General features: G+C 38.3%; 1 protein-coding gene across 4 annotated transcripts in view; it reads right to left on the bottom strand.

Annotated features, from left to right (window-relative positions):
* The window catches only part of AP3B1 (adaptor related protein complex 3 subunit beta 1), a 160,730-nt gene extending 147,074 nt beyond the window's left edge, over positions 1 to 13,656 (bottom strand). For 3 of the 4 annotated variants that reach the window (XM_042804698.1, XM_033009138.2, XM_042804699.1), the window contains exons 1-2: positions 13,465 to 13,655; positions 1,342 to 1,417 (exon numbers count right to left, since the gene is read on the bottom strand). In XM_042804698.1, the coding sequence (XP_042660632.1) occupies positions 1,342 to 1,417; positions 13,465 to 13,595 (207 nt within the window). In that variant the 5' untranslated portion in view covers positions 13,596 to 13,655. Of the gene's footprint in view, positions 1 to 1,341; positions 1,418 to 13,464 lie in introns of all 4 variants that reach the window. The other variant, XM_042804700.1, reaches the window with a different exon arrangement.
* Between the last annotated feature and the right edge of the window lie 3,156 nt (positions 13,657 to 16,812).

The raw sequence follows: 16,812 nt of genomic DNA, 5'->3' as shown, positions 1-16,812 counted from the left end.
CTCATCTATAATGAGAGCATTGTCTATAGTAACAAAAAATTAAAAAATAAAATCAAATAAAGTGTTGGTTTAAAATTTAAAGCTGACTCAATTTAATAGTTTCAAATTCCTCTATATTCATACACACACACATACACATACACAAGTTCAGTTGCAACAGTTTCCAAATACAAGTTAAGATCTGGTCCCTGCTTTGAAAAAAGAAAACCAAGGGAGCAACAAGTAACTCTCCCCAACCCTTCTGCTTAGAGTAATAGCCAGGAGAAAGATCTTCTCTGAGAGAAGCAGAAGAATGTAAATTGCCATAGGTTGAAGCCATGGCACCTGTGAAGGCCATCATTTCTTGGCACAGCACCTCTGTATGACTGACTCTCACTGGTCAAACCCTGAGGAATCCTGTATCATGTTGGAGAAGATGAACCAAGAAATCTTTCACCAAAAAAAAAAGTTATGTTATGAAACAGTAGTTGATAGGTTACCCAGATCTAATAGGTAATTGATATTTCTGGCAGAACTAGAATCAAAGGCAAAAGCAGAAGACAACCAGCTTGTGCATAATTTTCATCACTAGAAGATAACAAAGGGACAAATCACTAGCTCTAGAGTCAGAGGAAAGAATGTGATTGCATGATACAACCTGTACATACTCACTTCAGTACGTGTTTTGATAGGATTAACCTATGTAAAAAACAAGCAAAACAAAAAAGCACATCCAGGAGACTGAACAAACAAGATGAGAAAGCAAATGCATAAGACCCAAAATAAGAAGTCAGGTGGACAATGAATAGCTTTCCATAACACATTCTTCTAATACCTTTAAGAAATAGAGGAACTTTATCAACTTTGTGATGTTTAGTTCATAGGGTTTACACACACAACAGTGTTAAACATTATTTATCCACCTCTACAGGTACACAGGTCACCTGAAAGTCAAATATATATGCAACTTGCTCAATTTAAAAAAATCCTTATACAATCGAAAAAAGTAAAAATAGTAAAGACAATTTGTCATTTTACTCCTGCAAATTTCTGTTGTTTTCTGTCTGCTGAATTAAGACAGCAATTGAAATTTCTCTGAAGGAACCATTTCCTATTTAAGATCTCACCTCTCTGCTGAAAATAGTTATTTACAGGCATATTGGGACTGTTACATAAATATTTTAGAAATATATGACTGCATATATTTTGATATAGCGTTTTCTACACAAATTCCAAATTAAGGACATCACAGCAGCTTTTAAACACCTAATAGAGATTCAAATGCTGACTTGTTACAAGATCTGCAAAGCAAAAACAGTATTTACATCCAAGAAATAAAAATAGTAAAAAAAATTCACATACCCCAACAATCCTTTTCATAGCATCCAGCTTTGCAGAATCTTTACTGCTTTCCAACATTTGTTTTAGGTCTTCATTTCTATGGTAGAAACACAGTAAAGCATCAATTAGAAAAAGTAAAAGATAAAACCAGAATACCGTTTTTATATTTTTGCATCAATTCAGCAACTTAAGGTGAAGCATTGCTTCTTCTTGCCTACTTTTAAATTGTGTTTGTTAACATAATAGCCTAGTACAATTAAGTGTTTAATAAAACAATCTATTAGATTCCAACAATAATGCAAGACCATGCAACTTTAATCTGATGTTAGCTGAACTTTGGCTGGAAGGTTTAAGACCTGAGGCATGAAGAATGTTGAGAGAGACAGCCTTGATGTGTGAGCATTTCGCAGCCCTTCTAGCTACCAATACAAAGCATAGCACTTTGAGGGCTGCTTTGGGGAAAATTAACTCCATCTCAGCCAGACCCAATATATCCACACAGGATTTCAAAAGTGAATGCAAAACCTAGTTATATTATGATTTATCAATGCCTTCAGAATATCAGATGGGGAGTAAAAGAGGTTTAAGCCAAAGTCAAAATTAGCTACAATGAGACAAAACGTTTTCATTCATTCCTTCATAAAACTTTAAATCACATTTTTCCTACTTGCAAGTAATAGAGAATCTTTCCCTCGTATTTTCAAACCCAGTAGAGCATCTGTTCTGTGCCTGTCCATGAGAAATCCATATTGTCCACACTCTTCAGTATACATCCACAAAATTGAGAACCACAACCAGATGGGGAAAAAACACAAGTAACATTTTTTTCCTAGTAAGCCACATGAAAAACTTGCAAAATTCAGACATCTACATGCAACTTCCAACTGAAGACTAACTCCTTTTTCAAAATCAAGTGTTGAACTACTGGAACACCCTAATGCAAATGGCCTGCTGCAAATATCAGCTTCACTTGACAGCTTAATATTTAAGTATTATCTTTAACAGAAAAAAAGCAGAAGCTCACCTTGATTTCCTCACCTACTTCAGCACCATTTCCCAAATATCACTGGGAATTCCTTATTTTTTCTGCATCACACTCAAAGGTTTTTACTGTTTTTAGTTACTTCTGGAAGTGTTCAAAGAACTATATGGTCCATCTTCTATTGTTACATTTATTTAGTTGTTTGTTCCACTCCTTTAAATTATACTTCCCATTCAAATTTGTTCTGTAGTTTTGCATACTATTGAGATCAGTTTAATCATGTCTATAGATGGCTGCCTCCTCCATGGCAAGTGGTCACATTCAGTGTACCTGCTTGTAACATCACCCCAAGTTGACAGATTTGTTAAAAATAATTGCTGTTGCAATTTTACAGACCTTTTCCTATTGCCCTCTGCCTAACTCCCTGCTATAAAGGCACACCTCCCTGCACATTAAGCTCTCTGGTTTTCTGATTTCACTTCAAGCGTGCTTATGTTCACCTCTATATCCTCACACTCCTTTTAGCCACTTTGTATTTTTCCCTTAGGTATATATCCTTATTTTTGATATCAAAAATTAAATATTTGTTGGTTTAGGGTTGCACCAAATTATTTTCAGTAATTTGCTTTTTAAACCTTTTAATCTCTCTGTGTAGTTCCATTTGTAATTAATTTCTTAGGAAAACTAGCTTGATTTAACTTTTGGCAGTTCTCTTTATTCCCATCATTCTTGGCCAGAGAGACAGCTTATTTTGCTGATTCATTCTCGTCCTCCTATTCCTCATAGGATACTATAGGATAGTAAGACTTCCCTCTTCCAGCTTCCTACTGCTCTTTCACATAATCATGCACAAATTGACATTGAGACATAAGCGAAAGCTAAAGCACAGGATAAAATTACTAAATTGTGATCATCTAGTTCTCATATAATTGTTAGAATGCTTCAGTTCCTTAGCACAACCAACAAGGCAACTACTTTCCAAAAAAATTAGTATCTGACTAAAGAATCAAAAGAGTGTTGCATGAATTGTTATGCAAGACATTGTAGCAACTGCTTAAGATTCAATTCTAGGAATACATCTGTGTAATTTTAAAATTAACAAGAAAAATAAAAATATGTCAACAAACTCTGAAAGTGATAAGGTAGAAAAAGTGGAAATAATAATTTGAACTTGATGATCAGGTAGCAAAAATGGAGGAAGTTACACAGCACAAGGTTCAAGTACATGCTGAAGAGTACCTCCCAGAATTTGAAATGGCAAAAGCAGACAGTAATCCCAGGACAAATATGAGTTACCAGTGTAACTAGTAGAAAGAAAAAAGGCAAAAGGTAAATTTAAAACATGAAGACAGAAGTATTTAATGACAAAACGTAGTTCTAACTGCTTATAGAAAATATTCTATCATACATTTAAAATTAAAGCATTTTGAAATGTTAAGAGGGAAGATATAAATGAGAGAAATTAATACAAGACCACCTACATGCAGCCAGCCTTGCCTTCCTCAGAGAAAAGCAGCAGGGAGAAAAAAATAAAAAATAGAAGAAAACCACAAATTCTTGATGAGTCCATGTGGAAATTAACTGCTACATGAACTGATGTATTGTTTTTAATATTGTCTAAAAAATTATAATCCAGGATTAACAAGCATTAGATACTTACAGAGTAAAATACTGCTCCATATATTCATACGGATCAGCAACAGCAAGCCTTCTTTCTTCTACAGTTACGTATGGTTTCAGTGTAACCTCAAAGTTTCGCCCTTTAAGAGCGGATTTAAAAGTGCAAGACACCTCAATTATTTTACCCAGCATTGTAGAACTTCGTTCCATTAAGTACAGTATTAAGAAAAAAAAAAAAAAGATATGACTGCAGTCAACCAAGCTTGCCTGACAAAAGTGAGATCTACTAAAAAAAAAAAAAATCTTATTAAGTAACAGGATACCCACTCCCTTGGTGTTTTAACTTCTAGAAACAAATGCTCTACACAGATTTCAAAGGTCACTTCCCTCCAAAAACAATGCTTATCAGCAGCCTCAATGAACAATGGGAAAGGCAAATGCACTTTAGTCTTTCATAATATAGTTTATTGTACAGTACAAAAATATTTTCATCTTCTAAGCATTAAGAAGATTTAAGGGAATTTCAATCCTTACGTAAAATCCCTCAAAACAGAAAGCATAAATGCAAGCCTCCCACTGCTGTTCATGTTTCTACGCTCATTAGTTATCCTTAAGTGACAGTTCTTCAGGACACAATGTTAGACAAATAATTTCTTTATCACTTATGTCCACCTGCCAGGAGCCCAGGAAAATGCAAGCAACCCTCCAGCTGCATCAATAGCTTTGCCTCTCCCTGCTAAAGCTTTGAGAATACTTCTAGCCTTATACAGTTAGGTACATATTACAGATGACTGAAATATCAGCTTTATTACTTCAGCGGCAAAACCAGGTTTAAAGCAGCATAATCTGATAGCTTACAAATAATATGAAGCTACATGAAGCAGGACAGTAATGGTCCCAGCAACAGTAGGTGCAAAAAATCCTTTCTAAGAGTAAACACATCGTCTCTTAACCATTTTGCCTAACAATAAGACGTGAAATTACTTTCTGAGAGGGGAAAAAGAAAAAACAAAAAGACTCCCACCTGTCTGCCCACAGCCACATCGAAGAATGTAATATTTTCCCAAATTCCCAAGTTATAGTCTAGTGTCCTAACGGCTATATAATGCAGTCCCACTGTCCTAAAAAGTTGCCTGTTGAAAGCACTGGTATGGTCTATAATCAGAAATATTATACACATGTATAACATGAACCGGTTATGAAATACAATCTTTATTATTTGCATAGCATCTAACAAAAAAGGCAATGAGCCAATTAGTAATATATTAAGGAATCAGTGCTCAGTTGCCTTTGCAATCTTTACTACCACAGGCTTGTATTCCTCAATATAAGAATTTGAAAGCTAAAATAGAAAATAGAAATGCAAATTCATTGCCTAACTTATTTTTTTATGCCAGAAAGGATCCTGTCCATTAGTCTCCATGCTGATTATGGCAAACAGCAACCAGAGAACAACACTAAATATGCTGTTCTCTTGTTAGCAGGCACCTAATCACTAAAACTGGCATCTTGCTCAGAATAAGACTGGGATATTCACATACTGTTGAGCAACACCACTGACTTCTACAGAAAACAAAAAAGGGTATGCATAACTGTACATCACTGAGGGTTAAACCAGTTATGTCAGTGATAAATCTGGCCCTCTCAGTAGTCTTCTCATAGTAACTATCACAAACCTTTAATCACACTAAAGTACTAATCCATAAAATAGGGCATATCATTTGCCACTGCACCTACATATTCTGAACACTTGTTAAGAGAACACTTACTCTACCATGATAAGATATATATCTATTATATCTCACATTCTTTTTAGCAACACCATGCAATTAAATTAATAAATTGTCAGCATTTGCTACCATTATAATGTACGCAGTTACTGAAAGAATTCACCCACTAATAATAAGGTTTTACTTTATAAAAAGCAGAAGCTTCATAAGTTTTAAAACTGCAACTGAAGACCTGCTGGCAATGCAACAACTACTCTTTCACTCCAAAAGCTTTACTCCTGGAAGTTTATCAGCCTGTTGTTTTATGAATTGCCATGCCATCTGTATGTCCCAAAACCTGGTAACAGTTTTAATCACCCCTAAGAAAGGGGAAGGAATTTTAAACAAATAAACTCATGGCAAGGCAGAGGCTCTTCACATACAAGGCCAGCACTGTGTTACTGTAAGATCAGATATAGGAAATTGCAAACAAATCCACGGCAGGGGAGGAAGCAAGCTTCACCAGTTCTGGTATTATGGAACCACGTTTTATAGAACAAAAGTCCCATTCAGCAGTTTTAATAATGCAGTTCTTGTTTTAAGTTCTCCATCCACTGTATGCTTTCAGTCAAATTATATCAACTGTACTGTTCTTGCATCCAAAGTCTTTAGAAAACTTCAGCCTGGATGTCATACTTTTAACCACAGCATACTAAGATTTATTTTTTTTGCCTGCAGCACCACAAAATGTTCCAATGTGAAGTTTGCAATACTGTGAATGTTACCAGGTTTGAAGCAGAAAATCCTCACTGATCAAGCAGCTGAACCTCTGATCCTGGCATCTGAGTAGTAATGAAGTCCTATCAAACGCCCTGTGTCCCCCCCTCAAATTTAAAAAAAAATAATAAAAATGTAAAAAATTTTTTTTTTTTTTTTTTTACATTTTACTGGCATTGCAAAATCCTTAAAATAAACTGGCTTATTCTAGCTCAGGCTACTGTGTAAATTCTAAACAAGTCTGAATTTAAACACTTAAAGAGAAGCTGGAAATTGATTTCAGAGCCATATAACATGTAAACTAAAATGGCACTGAATATATGCTGCAATTTGAGTTTATTTTGCTGTTGATTTGGGGTCTTCCTCTAGCAGGAAAATAAGAAATCTGCTTCACTCTATACCACAAATTGTTTGAATGACATCTTGTGGTGCTATTCAGTATTGCCATCCTCTTTCATTATAACACTATTTCTTTTTATTGACGATTCATAACACCTACACAGAATTCAACTATTATTTCAAAGGAGACTCAAATCATTTGGCTATGAATGTAGCTACAGTGTGGTTTAAATAGAAATTGAGATAAGAAATAATCTATTTCCTTTTCAGCCACTCCTAATTTTTCAGTCTGAAAAACAAACACATTACCCAAAAAACAAACTTGACAGTTTTAAGGGACAGAGAGCAGATATGTGAGGAAAAGCAGAGTACCTAGAGTATACTGCAAGACTCGGAGCCATAGAAAAAAACAATGCCAGTTATAGCCTGACCAGCAACTTAAATTAACTAATTTAATGACTGCTTTGCCACTAGTTTCTCAGCACTTGCCGTTTGGACTGCTTAGGTACAGTCTCATCCTTCTTAATGAGGAAACACACAGAAAAGTATAAACTTAAAACTGAATAAAGCATCTTCACAGTTCCCTGTCATGAAACTACAGTACCCAAACACTGATTGAGCAACTCAGTACACAAACACCTGTAACTTGCTGCTACCATCACCATCAGTGCAGACATGGAAACAACTGACATTTCAAAAGCCAGATGGCAAGTAGTATGTCAAAGCAGTTTGAAACCATTTCTGGAGAGGGCCGTAATTTATTCTAAGATTATCTGTTGTCAGTAGTTACAGACACTACTTCACCCAGCAACTAGAAAGGTTGTCTGAACAGATGGAAAGTAGTAATCTTTCAACCCCACTGCATATGACCTCTTCTGATAGTGCCCACACATCCGATTCTGCAGGAAAGCTTCTATGAGAGAAAAAACTTACTTGGAAGAGATCAGTTTCCTGGAGGGTGAAAAACTGGCATCTGAGGTGCTGCTGCCACTTAAGTGGTTGTGTTAATTTACAGCCTGTCTTGAGGCCAGTGACCGGAATTTGCAGACTTTTGCAGATCACTCTGCAGCATTTGATAGTTATGATTATAGGAGAGTGAGAGGCTATATTTCCAGCTTTCCTGAAAACGATGGGAAGAGGCTTCTTTTAAAGATACCACCACAAAGGTGATGCTGTCACTGCCAGAACCTACAACAGTGTCAGTGTATTTACATGTATGTCCACAACACTTTAGAAACACTACTAAGGAGTATTACAGTGCTGTTCATCTTCTGGCAGGATGCCAAAAAAAAAAATCTTTATAGGCCTAAAGAATTCTGTTTTTCTCAAAGTTAGAAAACTATCACACGGTAGCACAGGCAAGGGTAGTCTTCAGAAAAGCAGATCTAAGAAAATCTGGAATTTCTTCCAATTGTCGGCCTCATGTTATAATTGTGTTACAGAAATGCATTTTTCATGCCATTCAGGATGCAGATCATAGTAAGCACCTAAAGCAAATACATGACAACATAATAAATATGCAGAAACCACAGTGAAGACCTTAAAACTATGAGACTTGACTTTCTGAGGAAATGAAAAAGCCTCAAAAAAATTTTAATGACGTTATGGAGAATCACTGCAAAGCAACAGTTCATTGCTTGCATCTCAGATGTGCCAAATGCATGTCACTAAGAATATATTCCTTGTGTGCCACTTCTCATCAGATCTGACTTATTTCAGCTGGAGAAGTGCTCTGAAATAGTATGCCCATGTTCATACACTGTGTTTAACTCCTATCCTGGTACTGACTACAGGGTTAAGATTTTATCTTGTAGAGTCATCAGTTCATCCAAACCATTCATCTTTGCTGGCTTATACGTCCTACCAAAGATGGCATATAACCCTATTATTGGGCATGGTGCCATTGTAACAGATGGGAAAGAAAGTAGTTGTGCCAATGAGCTAACGGATGAATCAAGTTTGAATATTAGGGCTGGAATCTCCTCCAAGAATTTCACAAATGGCAGTCTATGTACACGCTTTCCATGACTGGTTGAACAGGATATGCCAAGGCAAAACTAGATCAATTTAAGACTCCAAGAACATCTCTGGCAGATGTTGAAAGCAAGCTTTTAGCTCTGATGAATTTGGAGAAGTCTTCTGCACAGAGAATTGGGGAATGAGTATCTTAATGAAATCACCACCTTAGATCTCTCTGCAAAACAGGCTTGCAAATCTCAGCAACAAAAAATGGGTTTGCAGCCCTGCCGAGTTTTCTGATGAATAGCTCAACAGAATGAATAAGCCAGATCCGCAAGAAAAAAAGCCTAATAAATTACAAATGTATTTTGCTTGGCAGGAATACAGTTTAAAGATGCAAATCACTAAAGTTGAAAACACGTGTTATAAATTTTGCCATCTGCTTCAATACTGTACTTATCAACTGCTATCTACTGATGGATGTCACTTATGCAGTTCACCTGTAAGTTTTTACATTTTGTTTAGATGCAGCAATAGCTAGTTTTATTGCTAAAATTGTGTAATTACCAAGAACTAAACATTATATTTTAATATTACATGCAAGTAAGTTTTGTTTAAAATGCAATTAATATAGATGAAAACTCCCTGTCCACCTGCAATTAACTGTAGGCAGTAATACCTGCATCCTAATGTATGCAGTTACCATGGGTTATCTCTCCAGGTTTTCTTAAAAGTTGGAAGGTGGTTAGACTTTTCATCCCTCTATAGAGAGTAATAGTACAGTGTAACTGTAAAAATATCCTGTTGACTTAGGTGATGTGCATCAAACAGTATCTCTCTACAAGATGATCTTGACAGTCTTCCATGTAGGCCATGCTTATTTCATGGATTCTATCCATCTAGACCATGGAGAAACAGCTTGAAGTCCACAGGCCGGATTCAGCTTGCCCATAAGATTTACACGACCCTTTGGCTCTTACCAGTTTTCTGCTGAAAACTCCCATCACAGGGAAAGATTTGTCTGCAGACCATTTCCATTATTCTGGTGGCCCACAACCTGACCCTTTCTCTTCTTTTAAAGATGTGGGGCATGTGAATGATACATATCACCTGGAGTAACCTATGTCTGGAACATAACCATTTCACTGACAAGTGTCAGACTACCTACCTGGACACACAAATAAATTACTAAAATAGTTGTGTAAAGGAATAAAGGAATACCATAAATGTTAGCTCATGTGACAAGCATGGAAGGAGGAGAGGGGAAGGAGAGGAACAGACATCAGCAGCCATGCAGTGGGGCCTATTCCACACAAGGTAGTTTAGACTGATTCATCTCGGGTACATAAGACCTTCTAATTATTCGGTTATTGAAATATTTAAGAGAACGAACACAAAGTTTGCATTCTCTGAACATGAGATCCACCTCTGACATACCTGACATGATCTAACTAACCAGAAGGCTTTTTAAAAGCAATACATACTAAATATAGCAAGTTATATTTTTCACTTTAGTCAGGATTCAATATGAATCTTCAATTCAATATTTCAATACAATTCAGAAAAAGCTAGTCCCAAACTCATCTCTTATTCAAGAACAGTTTCAGTTTAGTCAAAAACGGTAAGAAAACAGTTTCTTATATACTTGATGCACTTTATATATATAATAGAGTTTAGAAAGACTTCCTCCTTTCCTCACTTCTTTTGTCCTGAACATTTACATGGTTAGGTGATAGAAGCAGACCAAAGTTGTCTTTTTACAACCCCTTTTTTTCCCACTGCATTGGACACATACAATATATTAACTAATGAGAAACATGTTATTTGCCTATTACACCTTCTTTACATTAAGGTAACTCTGTATCTCAATGATTATTTCATCTTTATTAATTTTCTAACAGACAAACTTTCCACTTACTCAGGTTTAAGATGACACTATGACAGAAGTTTCAAGACACTGAGATATTTTTAATACTGACAGCACGTGTTTCAGTTAAACCAACACACTAACATGTCAAGAAAATATTATGTTCATTAATCAAACTGAAGATTCTATTTGAAATTGAAATTTAATGGTAAATCACAGAATTGCCAAATGTAAAAAAGGCAGCTTTAGCAGGAGAGTAAGACATGTGGGCTTTTGACACCAAGTGATGCTCAGAACTTTTAGATCAGCACTTCAGCAGAATGTTGCTACTGAAATGCTAGAAACTAAACAGGACAAATAATTTGTATTAGGTCAACTTCAGACTTCATACTTATGTCTACTGATATTCCTTTGTGACTCTGTGTGCAACTTGTCATACATCATTCTATATAACAAATGCTGCAAGATTGAAGACAGTCTATCCTAATAAACAATTTATTTCAGAAGCATTTTGGCTTAATTCCTCTTCGTGACAAACAGGAAAAGACAGACAACATAAAGAAAAAAGACTGAGATTCTTTAAAGAAAGTGTTTACAGTAATATCTTGATATTTATACTTTAACCACATGATACTGTTCAGATTAACTGGCAACAGGCACACGCAGGCCTCTGGTCCAACAGTTACTGCAGCAATATTCTGAGCCATATATTACATATCTGTCCCTCTGCTGAGGGGTTCTCATTGCATCAGAAGAATCCCCCTTCCTCAGCAACAAAGCATTTGCCAAGCACTGAAAGACCACAGTGATATGGGACATAAGCTTATCTAAGATGATACTCAGCAATAATGAATGACAACCAAGAGAGATCAGCAACCAACCTCTGAAAAAAACAGAAACTCTGAAAACTTTATTTTCACCAGTGGAATTATCCCCACACTTCAATATGCAAGGCAGAGACACATCTTGCACTTCTCTGTATGGCCAGCAGGGAGGGATCAGGTCTGCCCAGTTTAAAGAACAAAACCACAACCAGACAGGACGTCCTTCATCTGGATTACAGTACCTGTTTTAAGATTTCCTTTTCAGCTCTATTACAGGTGTTCCCTATAAAACATACGTGAAATATGCTTGATAAATGACTACTGCATTTTCCCAACAGACTGCAACACAGTCTGCTTTTCTAACAATAACCTGCACTTGCAGGCCAGTGTCTTTTTCACCCTACACAAATTTAATAATCTTCTCTGAACAGTGTCTGTTCCTCAACTACCCCATCCATACTCAGAGCTTACCCCCCACAGGTTTGAATCATGGATAACTTCCTACTTCAACAAGAACTCGTTTGCCAGCTACAAAAGACCAGAGATCAATGCCTGCTTTCCTCTCAAGCCCTTCCTTTAGAAGATGGATCTTCTCTCCCCTCCTGTAAGCGCAAGCCTGGAGAAGCAATTAATTAATACGGACTGCATACATCTCACAAGCTATTCTCTTTCTTCCATATCGGAAGCCAATCATATACATACATGCATACAACACATTTCAGGACCCCAGAGCTGTACTTCCCCCTGACCTGGGAAATTATTCACTTCAGCTTCTGCATCTGATCAGTGAGCTATACTTTAACTCCAAAAGTCTTAAGGCTAGGATTAAATGAGTTATGTGAAGAATTATGGCCATAACTGATAATCAAGGTACCTCCCTCTGTGGAAAAGCAGCAGCAAAACAAAGGTAAAGAAATAAAGTGAAAAGTTGTTTCTATGGAAGGGGACAGGGAAAGAAAGGTACAAAAATCATAAATCAGCTACAACACACAGGTCAGCAGCAGGTCGTCCATGCTAGAGCAGCAAAAATTTTAAATGGAACAGAATAAAAAAGTAGAGTATTTAGGGGAATAGCAGGGGAAGAGAAATGTGACTTGTCTAGCAAACTGAGGAGGCCAACCAGCTGCTGTCTCACAAAGCTAAGCATCATAGTGATAGCAGCTTCACGTTGTTGTGATTTACTTTGGTGCAGTACAAAAATAAACACATCAGTCAAGGCTTCTAGAGCATGGATGCTCTCTTTGTGCAGAACAATCAAACTAAAGACGAAGTGATTGATTTTCTAATGTACATGAGACCGTAGTTTATGGGGCTTTTTATTGGTTGCTCTCAAAATAGATTTCCAATTTGTTGTAGGACACAATTCCAGGTTAGCAAACCTCTTGATTCTGCCATTAGGACACGGGTTTTTTCCTCTCCAATTTACCCTTCCTTTAAGGGACTGAAGGCTTTCTGTGTCAGTGCATTTTGGTTGTGGGTTTTTTTTTTTCCCTCCTCCATTTCCTCATTTTGACTTCTGACCAAGACACAACTGTGTTAACACCCACTCCGAGCTGGCCACCTCACCATAATCAACTACATTTCCAACTACAACTCCCACAAATACTTCTAAGCACTTTTTTTTTTTAACACATTTGAAGGCAAAATTAAATTAATGTCAGTGTGGTTATTTATCAAAACAGAGAAAAAGTAGTTTTTCAAACAAACCAACAACAACAAAAAATAACTTTACAGATCACCCATCCCACTATGAACACTTGAAAGTTAAGGAAGAGAAGTTTTCCACGGAGTCACGAGGTGGTAAAAGGGGCCAACTGCGGCAGCGTTTCCCCACCACGGCCCCCCAGAGCTGCCCCTGCCCGTGGGAAGCCCTGAGGCCGCACTCCTCCTCCTCCTCCTCCTCTTCCTCTTTTTCCTCGTCCTCCTCCTCCCGCCGCCCGGCCACCGCGCCTGAGGGCACGGTCCCCTCAGCCCAGCACGCCCGTAACGCCCACGGCATCGGCCACCGCTCACCCGCCCAACAGCCCCGACCGGAGAGGGGCCGGGGCCACAGCCCCCCACACTTACTTCTTGGTGTCGCTGCTGAAGAGCCCGAAGGCCGCGGGAGACGAAGGGGTCGCGGTGGGCGCCGCCTCCTGAGCCAGCTCAGGCGCCGCCTCTCCCCCCTGCTCGGTGTAGCTGAGCCCGTTGCCAGACATGCCGCCGCCGCTCCCCGCTCTCTCCGCCAAACTTACCGGCCCCCCCCCCCCGAACCCTCCCCCCGGAAGCGGCGAGCACGAGCCAGCGCGGCGGGGCGAGCGGGTCACGTGTCGGGAGGGTCACGTGTCGGGAGGCGGAGCCAACCGGTCTGGACAGAAATTGGCCCTGCCTCGCCGATTGGCCGCCGTTGCCACGGCGACGCGGCCCGGCGGTGACGCAAGAGGGGCGCGAGGGGCCGGCGGGCCCGGCGTATGCCGCTCCCCGCCAGCCCCGGGCGGGCCCCGCCCCGCCTCGCCTCGCCTCGCCTCGCCTCGCCTCGGCGGGGCCGCCTCAGGAGTGGGGCTGCTCGCGGCCGCGCCTCTCACCGGGCCCAACCGACCTCCCTTCCCGCCCGGAGTCCCCCCGACGGGAGCCGAGGCTCCCTACCCCCTATCAGCGCCCAGGCCGCGACTGAAGCCCTGAGGCCTGGCTTGCCCTGAGGTAGAGGCAGCCAGGCTGCTTCAGAGGCAAGCCTTGCCTCCCAGCTTTGGGCACAGCGGTTTAAAACACAAAGTCTGGCCTACAGGATCAGCTCATTTGTTGTTTGTAGTAATCTCTACTACAAATGTATTTGTTTCCTAGTAAGTGTCAGTACCTCACGCTGACCTCCATGCTCACGGTAGTAGTAAGGTAGCCTAGGCTAACAGCAACAGTTTACATATGGGAGGCTATAAATATGGCAAGATAATTGTAAGTTGTCTGAAGAAAGTTTCTCCTAATTTATTTTTACCATCTTATTTTCCTACACGCATCTTTCCCTGCTTCCCCCAGTGTCTGAGAAATAATCTCTGTTTATCAGAATGCCCTTCTATCCATCTCCTGACATACATTAGTGGAGTCCAACCTTTTCATCCTAAGAACTGAAATAATTTCTAAAAGGTTACAGTTCACAATCAATACTTTGTATCTTGCAGAGGAAAAAAAAAAAAAGGGGGGGGGAGAAATGGATTGTCATAGTATTTTTCTGAAGCACCTTTTTGACTCATGTCTTTCAGCAACTTGTGCATTTCTGATTGAAACTGAATCATTACCAAGCAAATAAACTTGACAAAAGAAGTTAACAATACAGGATTTATAAAGAGTGTGGGGTTGTTATAAGGACAGTTGACCTCAAAGGTTGCCTTCTATGGATGCATTTCATTTTTTTTTTATGATATCTCACAACTTTTTTCTTTGTAGCACTGTCCCTTGAAAGTAAGGGCTTAGGGTGTAAAAGTTCTAGTGTGAATATTCTTGACCATCAACATTTTACCTGTTGGTTCTTCAGACTTCCATTTTTGCTCTGCCCTTTGCATTGTTTTCAGTAACATCCATCACAGTTTTCTTTCCCTGGAGATGGAAATACCTCATTATAACTGCCATAAATGGTCACAATAACTGTTGATACTCTTCTAATGATGTGACTTGGGGCAGACACCTCTCAATCATACCAAGTCAGATGGCACCCTACATGCTGAGTTTTAAAGGATCAAAAACCAGAGTAGACTACTGCAGAACTGGGTCCGAACCAGAAAAAAAATGGACACTCGTTTCCTAAAAGTTCTAAGATGTTGCTCTGACCTACAGAGAGATCTGAGGATTCATATCAGCAGTTCTTAGAAATTGACTCTCCCTGTTTTTCAAACGATGCATTGATTTCAAAATGTAACAGTGGGAACACTTGAACTTTAGTCTGAAACGTGGTTATGCTTATGTGAAGGGGGGCCACTAGCTTACATCTTTTATTTGTGTATAAGGCACATACAGTGTAGAAGGGGATAACCTATACTAGGACAAGTCCATAGTTTGTCAGGTAAATCTCTTCTAGTTTCTTTTAAGACTGCCTGTATGCTCTCTGAAGCAAGAGGTTTAAACTGCTAGCTTCTTTGTATAAATCTATAAAATAAGTATTTATTGTTAGCAGTAAGAAACATATTAAGTACAACAAACTTTCATTAATATTTGATTATAATAATTTATTTTTATTATTTAATGATTGTTATATTATTAAAAAATAATCTTAGAGGAAAGACTAAGAGAAAAAGATGTCACTAGACCTATAAAATATTTCAGAGAAATTTGTGGGAGTACAAACATGGAGAAAGGCAGACAAATGGGAGATTGAGGTGAATGATCATGGGGCTGTGATAAGCGAAGAAGAACAGATAATAACAGTGAAGCAGAGCTTGGAAGGGCCTTGTAACTGAGAACAGAAGAAAATATTATATGAAGATTTATTAAGTATCATTAAACAGTCCTATCAGGAAGACTAGCTATAAGCTCTTGCTGTCAGTTCTTGATATCTAGTTTTAGCCTGAAATATGCTACAACTGTTAAATTAATAGCCTTTTTCTGGCTATATTAACTCTTCAAAATCACCGTGCAGTGATAATGTATTTGCACATTGAATTTATACCTGTACAAAATTATGTCAAAATTACTGAATTATGAACTCAAAATACTACCAAATCTAAATTCTCCACTTGCATTAATTGGTTACGGTATTCTATACTTCAAGTTTTTGTGCAGCGTAAGTAACAGACAAGTGCTAAAACAGGGAACACAGAAGCCTTTTGCTTCTCAGTTTTCCATTCATCATGTTTCTTTCTGAAACCATTTCACCTCCATGAGTCATACCATCTCCACAACTGCCACTTCTGTTGAATCTGCATACTTTTTTACTCTTCTATTCATAGATGTAAACATCTATATAATACGTGATGTATGGACACAGATTTTAAAAAATAATTGCACTGAGCAATGACTTTCAAGGCTGTATGGGAGGGAAAATGTATTTATATGGATAAATACATATGCATTTTTATCAAAACTCATATATACATATGCATTTAAGGGGAAAAAATATTCACGTTACTCAACAAACTGTAATTTTGTAGTTCAAACAAACATTAACTTTGCTCAGCTTTCTGAAGCATTTACAGAAGATATTTTGCAGTGTTTTTTAAAGAGTTATTTTCATTTTGTGGGGGTTTTCTAAGGTGATCCGGGCTGCCATATGCTTATTTAGTGCCCTCCTGTGGATCAGATTATTAATACGCTATTTGTAATGAAAAAGACGAGATGCATCAGTAAGGAAACCAATTTTTAGTGGCATTCAAGCTCTGTATAACAGAAATGTCAAGATATAAAATGCTTTGCTCAGATTTTCTGTATTTCTGATAGTTTCTGATATACCTA

This window comes from Tyto alba, unplaced genomic scaffold, assembly GCF_018691265.1.
Source record: "Tyto alba isolate M040663 unplaced genomic scaffold, T.alba_DEE_v4.0 Super-Scaffold_42, whole genome shotgun sequence".
Taxonomy (NCBI): domain Eukaryota; kingdom Metazoa; phylum Chordata; class Aves; order Strigiformes; family Tytonidae; genus Tyto; species Tyto alba.
Note: the sequence above shows the minus strand (reverse complement) of the source record. Positions and strands in the feature narration are given on the sequence as shown.